Source organism: Melospiza melodia, chromosome 1, assembly GCF_035770615.1.
Source record: "Melospiza melodia melodia isolate bMelMel2 chromosome 1, bMelMel2.pri, whole genome shotgun sequence".
NCBI lineage: Eukaryota > Metazoa > Chordata > Aves > Passeriformes > Passerellidae > Melospiza > Melospiza melodia.
Window position 1 is genome coordinate 127211557 of NC_086194.1, and position 16355 is coordinate 127227911.

The 16355-nt window shown below is 36.2% G+C and overlaps 1 protein-coding gene across 1 annotated transcript; it reads left to right on the plus strand.

The window, feature by feature from the left end:
* The first annotated feature begins 3052 nt into the window (after positions 1–3052).
* Positions 3053–16273, plus strand: IMPACT (impact RWD domain protein). Its single transcript, XM_063167602.1, has 11 exons — positions 3053–3187; positions 4004–4132; positions 4863–4915; positions 5202–5264; positions 7309–7394; positions 9029–9157; positions 9448–9542; positions 11791–11864; positions 13502–13592; positions 15686–15820; positions 16068–16273. The coding sequence occupies exons 1-11, from the start codon at positions 3152–3154 to the stop codon at positions 16137–16139; spliced, it is 963 nt and encodes a 320-aa protein (XP_063023672.1). The 5' UTR covers positions 3053–3151; the 3' UTR covers positions 16140–16273.
* Positions 16274–16355: the final 82 nt, after the last annotated feature.

A 16355-nucleotide genomic window follows, 5' to 3' on the forward strand; every position in this document is an offset into this window, starting at 1 on the left:
GTGAGATGGATTGCCTCCCCAGCTGAGAAATGCTTTTTGCTGCTCAAAGCAGCACTGAAGCAAGCTCAGGTGGTTTCTTGAGGTATCCTGTAGCAGGGAAAAAAATCTTATAACAGAAAAAAGTTCCTTTTTGACAAGCCCATTTTTATCTGAATGCAGCTATGGCAGGAGAAAATGTGAGAATTCACTGCTGGTCTTCTTCTCTCAGGAGGCTCCTAAAACCTGCTAGTAATTACTTCATAGAAAAGCTTCTGGATTTCTGTAGCTCTACAGAAGGCAGTTGTAACCTGCTGTAGCCAGCACAAAAACTGGGTTGTGGCTAAATGAGAAGAAACATTTCTAACCAAGGTGTTAAATCACCTGTACATATACTTCTCCTTACCTGTGCTTCTCCTTAGTCTTACCAGACATGTAGTTTTAGAACAAGAACTAGGCTTGTTTAATGCTCTTTATTTTTCTTGTGACTGAACCAGTTTGGTTTGGTTTTAGTTCCAAAATGATTAATCAGCTGCATGTGGAGAGTTTCTATCTATGAACCATACAGGTAATTTCTGTCAGTTTTGACCACAATCTAGCAAAATGCATCACTGTGGAACTGAAATCAGCTGAACTATGTCCTCAAATGGATAAATGCTCATTATTGGATGGTCAAATTAAGATTTCTATTACAGAATGAGATTTCTATTGAATGTAGAGTGGAATTGGAGCATTAGAGAAAAAAATAGTCTTTTGTTGGTAAGTAACTATAGCAAAATGCTCTCCTTGAGCTATTCTTAAGACACTACTGGAACAGTCTCAATAGAAGAAAATCCTGCCCAAAATCAGGGTCCAGAACTGAGGGGATTAATCATTAGTACATGACATGACATAGTTCTTATTTCTCCTCAATCTTCCTTTTATTGTCAAAGAGGAGTTGAAAATACATCATGTTGTTTGAACTGTTGTATGCAAAATAAAGCAGGGTTATGGATATTTTACTCAAACTTTAATTCTTCTGTATTTCTTAGTTCTGTGTTTTTCACTTATTTGTGATTCACTCCTGATTGAATGACTATTATTTGTATCTCATTTAAGCTTTTCATGCTCTAGTATTAAGATTCCAATTGCAGAATTAAATGAGTAATTTAATTCCCAGTGCCCTGACAAGACAGAACAAAGAATTAGAATTCAAGGTAGCAATTTGGGCTGCTCCCTGACCTCAGGGTTTTTTTGGCTTAACTGATTTGATTTAAACTTTAAATGTTTTAATTTGCTATCTATGGTTCACAAAGCAGTCTTTGTGAGCTGATGGACCAAGGTTAGACTTTTTAATAATTTTAAATATAAAAATTTATGCATTGCTGTGAAGAGTATAATTTTGGGAGATGCATCACCATAAAGAATAGTGAGGTTCAGATATACTCTTTTAGAATACCCCAAATAGTTTAGAAAACTCCACTGTGCTGTTATCCTTTGTTTGAAAGCTGTGACTATGTATTTTGTATCTGCTTTAGTAGAATGTTTCACACAGACAAAGACAGAAATTATCTGGTAAATAGTGCTGTGCACCATAGCAGTTCAGCTACTCTGTTATTAATTTAGTATCTCTAAACATGCTGGAGATTCATTAGCCACATTTATCTCCATTTCTATTTACTAAGACTTGTCACAAATACAAATGACAATGAAAGGAAATTACCGAGTCCTCTGAAATCTGTCAGAGGTGTCTGCAGTCCATACAGTTTTTGTGATTTATTCTCTGTACCTCCTTATCTGGTACATTTTCTTCCTGGCCCAATAGCAGATTGCTGAAGTCTTTCATATCAATGCTTTTATATGATTTGGAGAAACACTCATAAAAAGTGCCAATAACATTTTAGAGTTATTTAATAATAAAAAATGTGTACAGTAATGTAAAGTCATTCACTTGTTCAACTAAGTCAAAACTAGCAACTTATAAAGCACAAGCATCACACAGAGATTGTTGTCAGAAAGTTTAAGTCTTGTCATAGTTCCCTATTTAGATTTATAAGGCAATTTACTATTAGGATGAACAGACGGAGCAGCATCTTTTCTAGGTCCTTATGGATTAAAGCTTTCAGTTATGCTTTGGTCAGAAGTTAATTGATTAAACAATAAGCTCACTGTCTGTCTGCGTTTCTATCTCTCTCTCTCTTTTAAAATTAACCGGAATATGTGACTTTGTCTGATAAAATATGCGGTTTTGTCATGTTCTGAGACTAGGTATATATTCTTTTTATTATCTTCTCAAAAATAATTATACCAACTCTGTTTGTGACACCGAAGACAAAGATGGTCTTGGATTCCCTCTGACTCTGAAATAATTTCTGCAGAACTGCTGTGTAACCAGCAGCTTTCCATCCAGAATGTACGTAGTTGATAATACAGCCCTAGTTTTATCCCTACTCAGTACCATCCGGGGTTGTTTTTTTCCTTTTTTCTTTTCTGTAGGTTGTTAGTTTGTTTTAGTTTTTGTTTTGTCAATTTCGCCTGATTGTCACAATCATTCTGAACCCGCATCCCGTTCTCCGGAAAGGGTACAATTTCTACAAGCTTTCGAGAAAACCAAAGCGAAGTTTACCTCGAATTCTTCCCAACTGTGTAAAAAATCACACTGGAAAAAAACATAAATTACAAAAACTGCAAAAACGGTGAAACCCATGTTTTGCACACAAAGAGATCTTTACTCATCAGTGCCGTCTCTAAAAGAAATGCCTTAAACTTCCGGAGGTTAAATAAAAGAAATGGATTTCTAGAAGTGTAATGAAAACTGCTTGAAACACCTGTTACTCTTAAATAATTTTTAAATAAAATGTTGTAGTTATGTCAATCGTTGCATCCCGAGTGCCATAAACGCAAGGTAGAAACGGCTTCAGTAAAATCCTCAGTGAAACAGAACCGCTTACACACTTTTGTTTAACAGCAGGATGTAGGGAATACGGGAAAGTTCCAAGACGGATATAAAGGATGCGCGGCAACGCGAGCCAGGAGCGCACGGCCCGCCCGCTCCCGCTGTCCCTGCGGCGGAAGGAAGGGCCGGCAGCGTCACCGCCACGGCTGCGCACACGGCGCGGCTACCCGGGGCTTCTCCCTGCTTCTCCTTCCCTTCTTCCCTCCCCTTCCCTTCCTCCTGCTCCGTCCCTCGGCTCCGATGGCGGCGAGTGACACGGAAAGGGCCCAGCAGCAGGTGAGCGGCGGAGGGGGCCGCGGGGAAAGCGGTGCCTTCAGGGGGCTCCTGGTGAGCCCCGGCCCCCGAGCGGCTCCGTGCCCGCCGTGGCGCCTGCGCCGCCGCACTTCAGTGTTTCTTTTCTAGGTAAAAGGCACTTCCCTGGTTTTTCTCTATGGGAATTTGCTGAGTATCCGCTCCTCCTCAGGACTAGCTTAGTGCCGAACCCTCGGGGTCTTTCCCTTGCCGGGGTCCGACTATCCAGCCAGGAGCAGCGCCCGACTGGGAGCTGCAGGGAGCGTGTTGGCACCTGCTCCCTGTCACCTTGCTCGCCTTGTTGCTGCTGAGATGACAGGATTATCCAGAGACATTCAAAAGCTGTTGTGTGTGTGAGAGAACTGAGCAAAGGTTACTCACGAAATCACAGGGTCAGTTCTGTTAGAAAATACCCCTGAGGTCATCGAGTCCAACCTGTGACCGAACACCGCCGTGTCAGCTAGACCAGGGCACTGGGTGCCACATCCATTATTTCCTTAAATACCTCCGGGCACAGCGACTCCACCACCTCCCTGGGCAGCCCATTCTAATGTCTAATCACCCCTTCTGTGAAGAAATTCCTCCAAATGTCCAACATAAACCTCCCCTGGCGCACCCGAAGTCCTGGAATCGGGACTGGATCCCCAATACTTAGGGCCTTCCTGTGAAGTCAATCTTGTCACATCTGGCAATGAGTTGTAGAAGAGAAAGACTTTAAAAAGATGAAAATATGATTGGCACACAAAGTTGTTTGGGTTTTATGGGGGGATATTTACTTTTGGCTTTTTTTGGTTTTTTTAGATTGATGAAATTGAAGCCCTTTCATCGATCTATGGTGATGATTGGTGCGTTGTTGATGAAGATGAAAAAATCTATTGCATTAAGATTAGTGACTGTCTGGATCAACCAAAATGGACCCTCTGTTTGCAGGTATAGTGGTAGTAAGAAGTTTAGCACGAATTTTGCAGTTAGACTGATGCAGGTTTAAATATGGTTTATTATCTACTCAGATGATTAAGAAGCTTTTGGATTGGAGTCTGTGATTAGACTTTTCAGTGATTCTTTGTGTAACACATTGGTGTGCATGTGAGATATTCAGTAATTGCATATCCTAATTCCACACCTAACCAAAGGTGTATTTTGGTGTATTTCACTAAAGACTAATTTCTGAAATACTTTTACACTGAGGACTTTGTGCCTCAGTGAATCTACTGCAAGTGCATCTAGATTTGCTTTCTGGAAAGTGTTGAGACAAAAGGAAATTTGGATCAACTTATTTGATCCAAGTCCTTACTTTATGTTTCAGAACTGAAAGCAATCAGTTTACTTAGTGTAAGAAACATGGAAGTGTCTACTTAGGGAAATGTGGTACCACTTTTTTAAGTCCAATAACTATGTGTGCAGCTTCTTTCAATTTTTTTCTGTACTTTATTTTGCATCCTTATAAATTGCCCCATAAAATGTAACTGTATGCATCACCACTATTGGAGTTTTAAGTGCAGATATTCAGTGTTTCTTGTAATTCTGTAACAACATACCCAACTGCTTTCTTCATTTTTATAACACTAATTGTAGTCCTGGTGCTTGACATCAGAGTCCTTCAGTAAAGCTCATCTAGCTGAAGGTAGTGCAATGAATACATATCCTGAATTTCTTTCAGGTGATTTTGCCACCAGGATATCCAACTGCAGAGCCACCTATTTATCAGCTAAAGTAGGTGATGTTTTCTTGCAAACGTTTGTGTTTGATAAATTGCCACTGTTAATTGTTTACCTGTAAGTGGAAGTTTAATTAAAATACTCCTTGAATTAAAGTATACCAGCAGTGGGGGATGTTTCCAGCAAGGATATTCTGTTCTTTATTCTGCTTTTTCCAAGATGTTTGCAGCTGGAATCTTGATGGTTGGCAAAGTTATATTTTCAAGGTGTTCATCACATTTATTTGGAAATGTTGGAAGCAGCATATAGCACAATTTTCATTGCATTTCTATTCATTCTAGTGCCCCTTGGCTTCGAGGACAAGATTATACAGAACTAGCAAATAGCTTGGAAGAAATATATCTGTAAGTTTGAGACTGGAATATAGTAAAAGGAGACAATGTATTTTCAATTTCTATCTGTTCTGCACTTGAATGTTAAAACACAGAATGTGAAAATATTTGGTTGTCTTAGACCATAAGTGGAATACAAGTTTTTCTTAAAAGTTAAGGGATACCTAGGTTTTAGAATAAACACATGCAGAATCTCTTAATTGGAATCTGGAACATTGTGGACTGTTTATTATCACAGTGTGCAGCTGACACATAATACAGGCCACAATGGATGCATGAGAATAACCAGCATTTAGAAATACTCAAATTGCATGATTCTGAATTGCTGTGAAAGGGCAGGTGGAAAATTTAATAATTTTATGTGGTTTATTTATTTCTTTTAGATCCCAGAGATTGTATAAAATAAATGAAATGAAAACATAAGAAAGCACAATCATGCCCCACACAGTGAAATCTGAGCATCTTGCATAAGAAATGTTTTTTAATGCCATAAGGAAGAGACCACTTAGCTTGCATAAGAGTTTTTTATTTTTATTAACTGGGTTTCTTAATTAAGCAACAGATCATTTAAGCAAGTAAAATTTAATTTGAAGTGTTAAAAATGCACAAGGATTTTAAGTTAAAAGGTCTGTGCGATCATATTCACCACAGTTGTTCAGTGGAGCAAAAAGGACAGAGGTTGTCCTTAATGCTGTCCAGATTCAAAGGATTTGATGGAGTCTCTACCACAGGTAGAGCTGCTGGTTCCTTTTTTGTTCCCCCTGTGCAATCCTGTAGGCTGTCAAACTGTGCTGGTTCAGCTCCCTTCTCTCTCTATCAGCTGCTGGTCAGAGTCCTCTCTGGTCTGTTCTCACTTCTGTTTGTTCAGCTGGAAGTGAAAGTGTTTGTACTTTAGGCCATATATGTACTTTAGATCATTTTAATCAGTTTGAAAACCTGGAGTAATCACTGATGCGCACAGTATTTGTGAAAACCTTTTATCTGTTCAATGTCTAAATGATTGTCAGATGAACAGAGATACTCTGTATCATTTACATTGTGTTTGACCAGGTTTCTAGTCCCTAGGGATCTAAGTTGTGTAGTTCTGCAGTGTAAACCAACATGAACTATACTGTCAATTGCTGTGGAAAAAAAATGGATATTTATAGATCACAAGTCTGTTTTAGGAGACACAAAGCAATTCACAACTATTCAGAAACTGTAATTGGGTGATAGTTGGACAAATTTCTGTTTACTTTTGTAAAACAGGGAAATTTTATTCCTCTTCTAGTCTCTCTCCATCACTAAAAAAAAGTCTTCAGATGTTAAAGCAGTGAATTGGTACTATAAGCTGTGTGAAATCAGGATGTTGAATTGTTCTGGAGTCTGTCTGGATTTTGAAGTGAGAGCTACAAGTTCATAAAGTCCTTATTTTTGCTTGAATATTTTTCTTGAAATATGTATGCTTATTTAAATTTGATTATTTCCAGCTGTAGTGCTGTACACATTACACAGAGTTTAAATGCATAATTTTGTTACTTAACTGGTGCCCAGATGGTGGCAGTAAGTGTAAAATTAATGAGAAACCATGAGATATCTATGGTCCTAAATCTTCAGTTTTGTTTTTTAGACAAATATGCACAGTTCATAACCATTTTAACCATTTGAAATGTGTTTTGAGTTGTTTGGGTCCACATAAAGGAAGCATTTATTAACTCCTGACATGTGTATATAAAATGTATTACTCCCATTCTCCTTCAGTACCTCAATACACACCTGTGTCCCCTGAGTGAAGCCTCCTAGGCCTAAATCTTTATCTCCTGTCCTATAGCACTGCCTATTACTCAAATTGTAGTGTTTCATTCCAATGCTCCACTGATCTACTATCACAGTCCACTGATAAGTTTTTCACCCAGTGAGCTACTGAGACAGAACTTTACACAAGCCTGCTTAAGCTCTTTATCTCACTAGCTTATGTTCAATTTCTGTGTGTCTGAAATCTGTATGTTGTTTAGTGTACTTTCCAAGTGAAGTTTGTAAAAGTGATCCTTCATTTACCATGACCTTTTACTTCCAGACAGAACCTTGGTGAAAGTATACTGTATTTATGGGTGGAGAAGATTCGAGAAGTTCTGGTAGAAAAGGCACAGTCTTCAGATCCAGGTACTTCAGAAAATACATGAGGCTTTTATTTTCCTTCTTCCACTGTGAAGTAAGATTTTAGTACAAGTTAGTTTAGGCCCACTTTTGAATTAGATCTAAATATCAAAAAACAGTCTCCTGTGTCAGGGCTTAGTGTTTTACAGTGGCAGTGTCCCTTTTTAAAAAGCAGTAGGGAAAAGAAAGTGAGGATGGCCCCTGAACTGGAACAAGGTCTGCAGTTCTCTCAGGAATGAAATTATTTGCTTGAAAGGACAGTGCTGCCCACAGGTACATTAGGCATTGCCCTCCATTCTGCAAAGGATTATTCATACCAGTAATTAATTTCTGGTGTTGAGTGCGCTGTTGGAGGAATGAGATTCAAGAGAAGATAACTTCAGTGAACTCTGCAGACAAATGACCAAATATTCTATCATTTTTACTTTTCTGTCCTTTCATTCATTTTACTGTAATGAGATGAGGAGTACATCATCAGTAAGCTGCAGTGACTCTTCTGCTGTTATTCTTACAGAGTTTGTGTAAATTGACAGTTGTTGTTTCAAAAAATGGTGGGAGGTTTTGTGCATTAAAATGCTAAACTGCTATGAAATGTGTGAGTGACGTGTGCATGTACAGTGGCAAAAAGAAACAGAGCTACTTTTCTCTGTCAGGGGTGTTACCTTTGTCCTGTGAGAAATAAAAGTCTGAAGAAAAAAAAAATTCATTTTCAGTGTGGTTTCATGATAAGGTCTAATGTTAGTCTGTTGATAAACCGTGCATTTTGTTGCTACATCACAGACATTGGAGAAGTCATTCTTCACTGATGTGATTAAAGGAGTGGGCACTGAAAAGTGAAAATTTTACTGGTAACACTGGAAGTTTAGGTATTTTGACCAAAACCTTACGGCTTCCCTTTTTGAACATGCTTTATTATACCTCTGGTTTTTTTATGGAAAATACATATATTATAAAACCTATGCATCATAAGCACATCATAGGCCCTCTGAAAATGTGAAACTGTGGTATATTATTTTGGCTCTAAATCCAGATGTCAGAACCCTGTATATTTCCTCCTCTGTTAGTGACTATTATTTTTTGGACGTTCTGTGAATGAAGGAAAACAGGATATTTGAAATCCCAGAATGCTTGAAGCATGTTGAGAGAGATGTTTCAAATCTAATAATTTTTTATCTAATGATTTTACACCCTCATGAAGTAGCACTGAACAACAGCTCTCAAAACAGCATTTTGCCCCAAATGACTGGCAAATGGCTGGAGTTCTTGTGAAACATCAGCTTAATCTGATCCCTAAATTCAGATTAAAGGTAGCATTTTGAATGTTTAATGGAAATAGTAAACATTATTGCTCTTTTTTTTCTTAGAAATACTGTTACTTAGTATTGAAACGCAAGGTCTTATGGAAGGATCCCATAGTATGAGTATTTTATTTTTAATTCCTAGGAATATTAAACTTAATACTGGGGTGAGTACTTTTGGGTTTTGTTGTAATTAATGCTGCTATTCTGCATTTAATAGTTTTTCGTGTCAAACTGTTTTGAACTGAGAAGACAGAGACTTTTGAGAAGAAGAGTTTGAAATTTTGTTTTGCTTGTCTTGCAAAAAATGTGTAATGAATTCTACTACTTGTATCTTAATAGAACCAGATATTAAGAAAACCACTGAAGAAGTTGATGAAGATGATGGAGATGATTTTCTCCTGGACTATCAGCCCACTCAGGAAGATCAAACTAAAATGTTAAATTACATGACATCTGAAAGTCACGAAGGTAAAAAATACACTCTTGTTAATTCTGTTGAAATAATTGAAACGAGACCTGAAGATTCTGGTTTTCTACTCAGCTTTAGAATAAAATTAGTGACAATAGAATTACAATAACATTTAATAACAGTCATTAAAAAATGCAATATATTTTTGGTGGGTTTGTACATTATTTTCTGTACTTCACTTTAATAAGTCCCTTTTCTTAAAGTTGAGACATTCTTTAATTTTGTAGCCCCATGCATTGTTTCTGTCCTCTTCAAAGAAAAGAAACACTCCCTTGTTTGTGACCCATAGATGAAGAACTGCCCCCCATACATCATGGAAACCCAATCACAGATCGAAGGAGCACTTTCCAGGCACATTTGGCTCCGGTGGTGACAACCAGACAAGTTAGTAGAGATCGGTTCTTCTCTTTTTGCCTGTACTTTGAGCTTGGCAAAGTATTACTGGAATATTTGGGATTTGCCAGATACGTTGGTCTGTCTGTGCATCTTTCCGTGCTAGTACTGTCTGAGTAGTTATTGGTTTCTCCCTTTTGCTTTTACTTCTCTTCCTACTATTCTTCACCACTATGTGCACTAGTTGGATGAGAATAAGAACACTGTAATTTGACTTCTGGATGTTGGCAAGTTTATCATAAGATGTTTGTAAGTTACCAAATCTATCATGTGTTAGCTGGAAATGCTAACACATAAAATGGATTTATATACATCTTCCCTCCTTCAGAAAGGAATTCTGTTGAAGAACACACTTGCATTGTGCATAAGTAAATCTTTATCATGACCTAATTGAGAGGGGTTTGGAGCTTCTTTTATACATTACTTTCCATCTGTTACCATGAGCCTTCTTTGATCATCCCTTTTTAGTGGGGAACCTACTGTTCTTTTCTTTTATTAACTCAGAGTTAAACCTTGAGAGGATTTTTCCTCTTTCTTTTTATGCAATTTTAGGGTTTTTTAAAATAATTTTTGGTGAGAGGTATTGTCAAGTGCTTCTTGAAGTTCCATGTAAGCTAGGTCAGCTACATACTCAGTGACTATGAATAAAAACAGTGACAGGTTGACAGTGTTTTTAGGCTGATTTCTCTATACAAAAGCTGTAATGTTTGAAGCCATCTGTGTTTTGTTTTGTTTTTTTCTTCCTCCTCAATAATTTGCCTAATATGGACATAAGAATTAGTCTCTAAATCCCAGCATCCCTTCTGGAGCACTTTGACCTTTCAAGTTCACATACTCTGTACATTCATGTGGGGTTTTGTGTATGTAGAACAATCTTACTCACAAATCATGATAAAAGGATGAGAGTATTTTGAAATGAAAAAAGATACATTAAGCCAGTGATTCCCATTTCTTCCCTTTCTAAAGTAACAGAATTCATTTATTTTATATATATATATATATATATATATATATCTTAAAGACTCACTTAAAGAAGATACAGCTGTAGCACAAAAATTAATCTTTAAAGTACATTTCCAGGAACCAGGTAGCTGGGAAGTAAGTAATGTCAAAGGTGATGATTATTTCATATTTAAGTGCTTTAAGTGCCTGGATTGAAATGTATTGTTTTAACATACTCTCCATGTTTATGAAAGTGTATGAAGTAATACAAGTTGTCTTCCTTCAGTGTTTAAAGTAAGGAGAAGATAAATGTCTGAAGCAATATTCTTCATTAACAATAGGATTTTTTTCACTGAGATATCTTTTATTTGAGGTGATTTTTGTCAGTTGAATTTCTTCAAGAAGAATTGGAAATAGCACAGTATAGCTAGGGCAGATATTAAATATATCTGTTGATTACTCCTCTGAGACATTTGTTTTTGAATGGAAGGCAATTTACTTGCCAGGCATGTTTTCCCAAGCTTTCTCAACTTCAGTAATGTTTTGTGTTACGTACTAAAATGATGTCTTTATCAAAAGCTCTTCTTTTTGCTAGACTATTGGAAAGGGTTGAACAATTCCCAGCTTGTTTACTTAGTAACATATGATGAGCTGATATTGGTAAATGTTTTGAATTTGGTACTTCTTAAGAGCAAAGACATCATAGACATGATGGGAATATCTGTTTTCTGGGAAATACTGACACTTTCAGACTCCTAATAGGATGTTTTTTGTTTTTACTTTCTTTGTGTGAAGTGGAAACTGAAAAAAAACGGCATGTTTGAGGGAAAAGGGAAAACTTAAAATGTAGTATCTACACATCATATTTTTGTGAAATAAGTAAAAGCAGTGGAAATTGTGTAATGGAAATATGTATGTTGTGTTCTTTTCCAGCTTAACTTTATTGTTAAAAAAAGTAAGCAGGTGCAGTTGATACTGAATACTGACAAAAAATATTTTCTGGATCTTACGTCTCTTGTTTAATAAAGCAATTTGACACTTCTACATCTTGAGCAATAATATGAATGTACACAGTGTAGAAATTCAAGGGACAAGCTGTTTTCAGTATCCCAGGAAAATTGTTTAAAACAAGTATGAGAATACTGAGAAGCTGCTTCTTGAGTTACCAAACATTTTATGTCAAAGCATAAAATCATTTCATTGTAGTATTAGAGAGATGTTTGTTTAGCAGTGATTTTGAGAGGGATGTATGAAAGCCGTGTTATAAAAGGAAGTTTTTTTCTGTTGTTTTTTATAGGTTAAAAGAGTTCTTGAAAAACTATATGAGAACAAGAAAATTGCAAGTGCTACCCACAACATACATGCATACAGGTGAGATACAAATCGTGATTTTTCGTTTTTCGTTTTAGTGTTCTTTCACAAATGAGTGCAGGACATGACAAAGAAATTCCTTCCTATTAAATTCCTTGCTATTAAAAGAAATTTCTTGCTTTAGGGAGTAGGTTTCTTATTTGTATGGTTGGTGTTGCAGGTGTTATTTTGAATTTCAGGTCAAGAAAGTAGAACATACAGTAGGAAATAAGATAGTGAAGCAGCATTAGGAATAGAAAAAGGTGGATTTGAACATGTGTTGGTATACTTTTGCAGTATGTCTGAGCATGGAAATGCTACATCATTCTGAACTAAATGTCTTTTTATTTGGGTGAAGTAACTTCTTTTTCCCCCCCAACCTTATATTTAGAAATAGCTGAAATGTTCAGTTGAAATAAGAGTCGAATCAGAAAGCCTGATGCAGACATCTGGCATATGAAGTTTCAGCTGAAATACAAGAAACTTCAGGGATTATGAGAAACAGGTAAAAATGAGTTTGGCAGTCACCTGCCTCTGACAACTTTTTTGAACATAGCTTATGTGAAATGAATTGGTCTCAGTCCAATGTAGGTTTTTCCAACCAGTATAGGTTTTCTGAAGAATGTAAGAGACAATAAAAGGGAGGAACTGTAGGAACCAGTCATCTAAAAAAACATGCACTAATGCTTATTCATTCATGCCTATCCTGCTGTGATCCTAAGGAAACATGAAATGAGAGCAAGTGAAAGCTTATTTTACCAAAAGGTGAAAGCTTCTACCTAAGTAAAAAGTTTCTGTAAAGAGGGTGTTTCTGTCTGTTCTCACAGATGATGATCTGGCTTCCTTCACTCATATTACCCAAATCCACTTAAACAAAAAACCCCCAAAAAACAAAAAAACAAAACAAAACAAAAAAACCCCAACCAACCAACCAACCAACCAAAAAAAAAAAAAAAAAAAACCAAAAGAAAAAAAAGAACAGGCACATACTGCTTCCTCTTTGTCATCTAGTACTAGAAGCCTCTTTCTCATTGTGTCAGTTGTAACTAAGTTCAGAAGTTAGGAAGTAAGTTGGTAACAAACCAACTTATTGGTCAGTAGACCTCTGAGCATTACTTATGGAAAATTAGGCCTGGGCAGCTGTCTTCTTTATGAAACAATACACCCAGTGTATTTACTGCAGTGTCCCCTGTGAGGAGGGAGATGACATGGAGAATCCAAGGGCAAATTTCAGTTATAGTTTCATGTTGTTGCTGAAATACAGACATAATTAATTATTAATAACATTTTTGTCCAAGTTTTTCTTCTAGGGGTATACCGTTATTTGAATCTGTATCTGGTAGAGTTGGTTTCAGCTAGATGCAATTATTAGGCTAAAAACCTGGGTATTTTTCTGTTTAGGGACTTTAGACTGGTAATGACTGGAGTTTACCAGAAGTAGCTGAAGTCTTTGTAAAAGCTTCTCAAAACTTGTTCTACTGTACAGATAAACACTTGTGGTTTACCCTGTGCCTCATCCTGTTTTCATGTAAATATGTGTAAGAGATGATTAGAATGGATGCACACATGTATGAAAGATATGAGACTTATTAATAATGTAGAAATATTGGTTGAAAATTAATAAGCTAATTTTTAAATCTTTTTTTTTTCTTTTATAGAATATACTGTGAAGATAAGCAGACGTTCCTACAGGATTGTGAAGATGATGGAGAGACAGCAGCAGGTGGACGTCTTCTCCATCTTATGCAGGTTGTAGAAATTAATCTCTGGCTTTTGGAAATCTTGAATTTATATAGATTTTAAAAATCACTACAATGTAAATAAGCTTGTAGAAGCCTACTTTGATTTTTGCTCTGCTAGCAGCCAGCGAGATGATTGCTTTCTCAGGGTGAAAGGAGAAACACAGACTGTAGCACTTTCAAGTCTCAGATCATAGAAACAAGTGATTTTTCATAGGTGGCAGTATTAGTTTGAATGGGTTAAAAGATAGCTAAGTTTTAAATGCTGTGCTTCCTGTGTGGTGTAAGGTACACAAAAAATAAGTACTGGGAGAAGCTGACTATCACAATATAACTGCTGACCTGTGCTCAACCTTTCATGTGGTTTCCTTGAGTAGGCATAATAAAAGAGACACCAATATATGAACAGGCAGAGTCGAACTTCAAATATAAAAGGAATGAAGGAGGTAATTTGTTTTGATAATTTAGTCTGTTTTGTTGTGCTGTTTTCTGTTCTGGGTCCATAGCCCTCATACTCATACTGAAATACATATATTTTAGTTCTTCAAGCATTGAAATAAGATTTGGCAAAGGTGCTACTAAATGTGAGTTGAGATTGATAAATTTTGGTTCATGATGCAAGCCCTAGTAAAACCATAATTAAAGTAGCACAACTACACGAAACAGCTGTGTGCATCTTAATGCTGTGCCTCAAGTCACTTAGCTGTCTGAGCAGACAAAATATTTATTTTTATTTTAGATTGATCTTCCCTTCACAACAGGAGTTTTATTTTCTTGTCCTTCTCTTGCTTGAATATTCTTTTGCTTAATGTGTTGCACTCTTATTCCTGGAAACTTTTCTTCCCCCACCCATGTTTCCTTTTTTTTTCTGAAAAAAAGTATAGTTGAGGGAAACATTTTGACATTTTTAATTTTGAACTTTTTCAGACTTCTAAAACAACTCAAACCAGACTTGGGAAGTTTAAATAAATAAACAAACTTAGGTTATGTAATATATGCAAGTATATATGCTAAGTGTGAAGACATTATTGTTATGAAAATAATGTAAAGATACAATTTGGCAGTTACTGTGCCTCAATTTGTTCTGAGATTATCAGCTTTTTCTCCGCATGTTAGTGCACACTTTTGAAAGTTGTCTAGGCACTTAATATTCCATAAAAATCCCTTTTAAAACATGACATGAATGTCACATTCTAATGTGAGTGGGTATGAATTACGGGGATCATCATTCTCCATCTGTAATCCTGTTACTGGAAATACTTCCATTCTGGAAGAATAGTAAGATAAGGACAAGAAAAGTTCAATTTTCAGCTGTAGGAGAAGATTAGTTTATGGGCTGATTTCTGAATGTTCATAGATCTTGTAGTTTTTTTTGTTTTGAGCTCTTATGACATATGGGTATGAAAATTAGGTAATTTAAAACATTAATTGTTGCTGAATTTATAGGGTTTTTTGTTGTTGTTTTGGGAGGGTTTTTTTTTTTAAATAAAAACGAATCTTGTTTCACATCAGACCAGCATTTCAAAATAGCACTTTCTGGTTACAAGAAACTGCATTTTGGATTAGCACCATCTTGCTAATCCAAATTTTTTTTGTTTTACTGTTTACTGCCAGGAGTTGTTATACGTATACTTTATGGCAAATACATAAATGTAGAGTAGAAAATTCCTGTCACAGAACAGGGCCCTAGTCCTTTCCATTTTAAAATTGTAAGAATATTTCTGTTTTCACAAACAATGATTGACTCTTCTGAAAGTATTGTTCTAATTAGTCAGATATCTGGTTTTTTCTCCTCAACAGAGATGATTAATGGTTGCTAACATGCAGATATTAACAGCACTAGGTTGAGGCATTTTATATATTCGTATGTATAATGCCTGTGGCCTGGCTATTATTAGCCTCATCCACCACCGCTTCAAAAATGTGTATAGACAATCAGCTTAGTGACAGAGTAATAATTGATCATACCACAGCATAAGAAGTGTAACTCCGTAATTTTTAAAATAAAAGATAGTAGACCTTTTCTGTGTTTCAAATTGGTGTCAGCAGTAAACCAGGATCAATTAAAAGATAATGACTTTTATTGCTTTCTATTATTCACAGATTTTGAACGTGCACAATGTGTTGGTTGTGGTGTCCCGCTGGTATGGAGGTATTCTCCTGGGACCAGATCGTTTCAAGCATATAAACAACTGTGCAAGAAATGTACTTGTAGAGCACGACTATGTACCATCAACGGTATGTCTCGTCCCTCCAGAATGGAGGCATTTGCATGTGAACTTGTGGGACTTCCCACTGTTAGATGAAGCCAGAAGAAAAGTAATACAGCCTGTGTGAATGGATAAACATGTCCAAATTTTCATAAATCTCTGTAAACTGTGAATACTGTTTATATTAAAAATAATTCTCGTGGGTAAACTTGGGAGAATACTTGTGGTTTACATTAATATTTTTTAAATTTTGCAATGCATTTTTCTCATTTCAGGAAGAATCATCTAGACAAGTTGGAAAGAGCAAAAAGATAAGGAAGGACAACAAAAAGAAAACAGAACACTAATTTATTTTTTAAAAACTTTAAAATATTATTTTGCACATATTTATACAAAAAACTCTGGACCTTATTGCTTTATCTTATAGAATGGACATGTTGTATTCAGAAGAGAATTCAGTAAAGCCATAGATATATTTTCACCTTGTTTTGTGATTTCTTCTTCTGTTCTGAAGTAGAGCTTAGACACAAATTTTCTGTTTCGTACACATGTGAGCTCCTTGT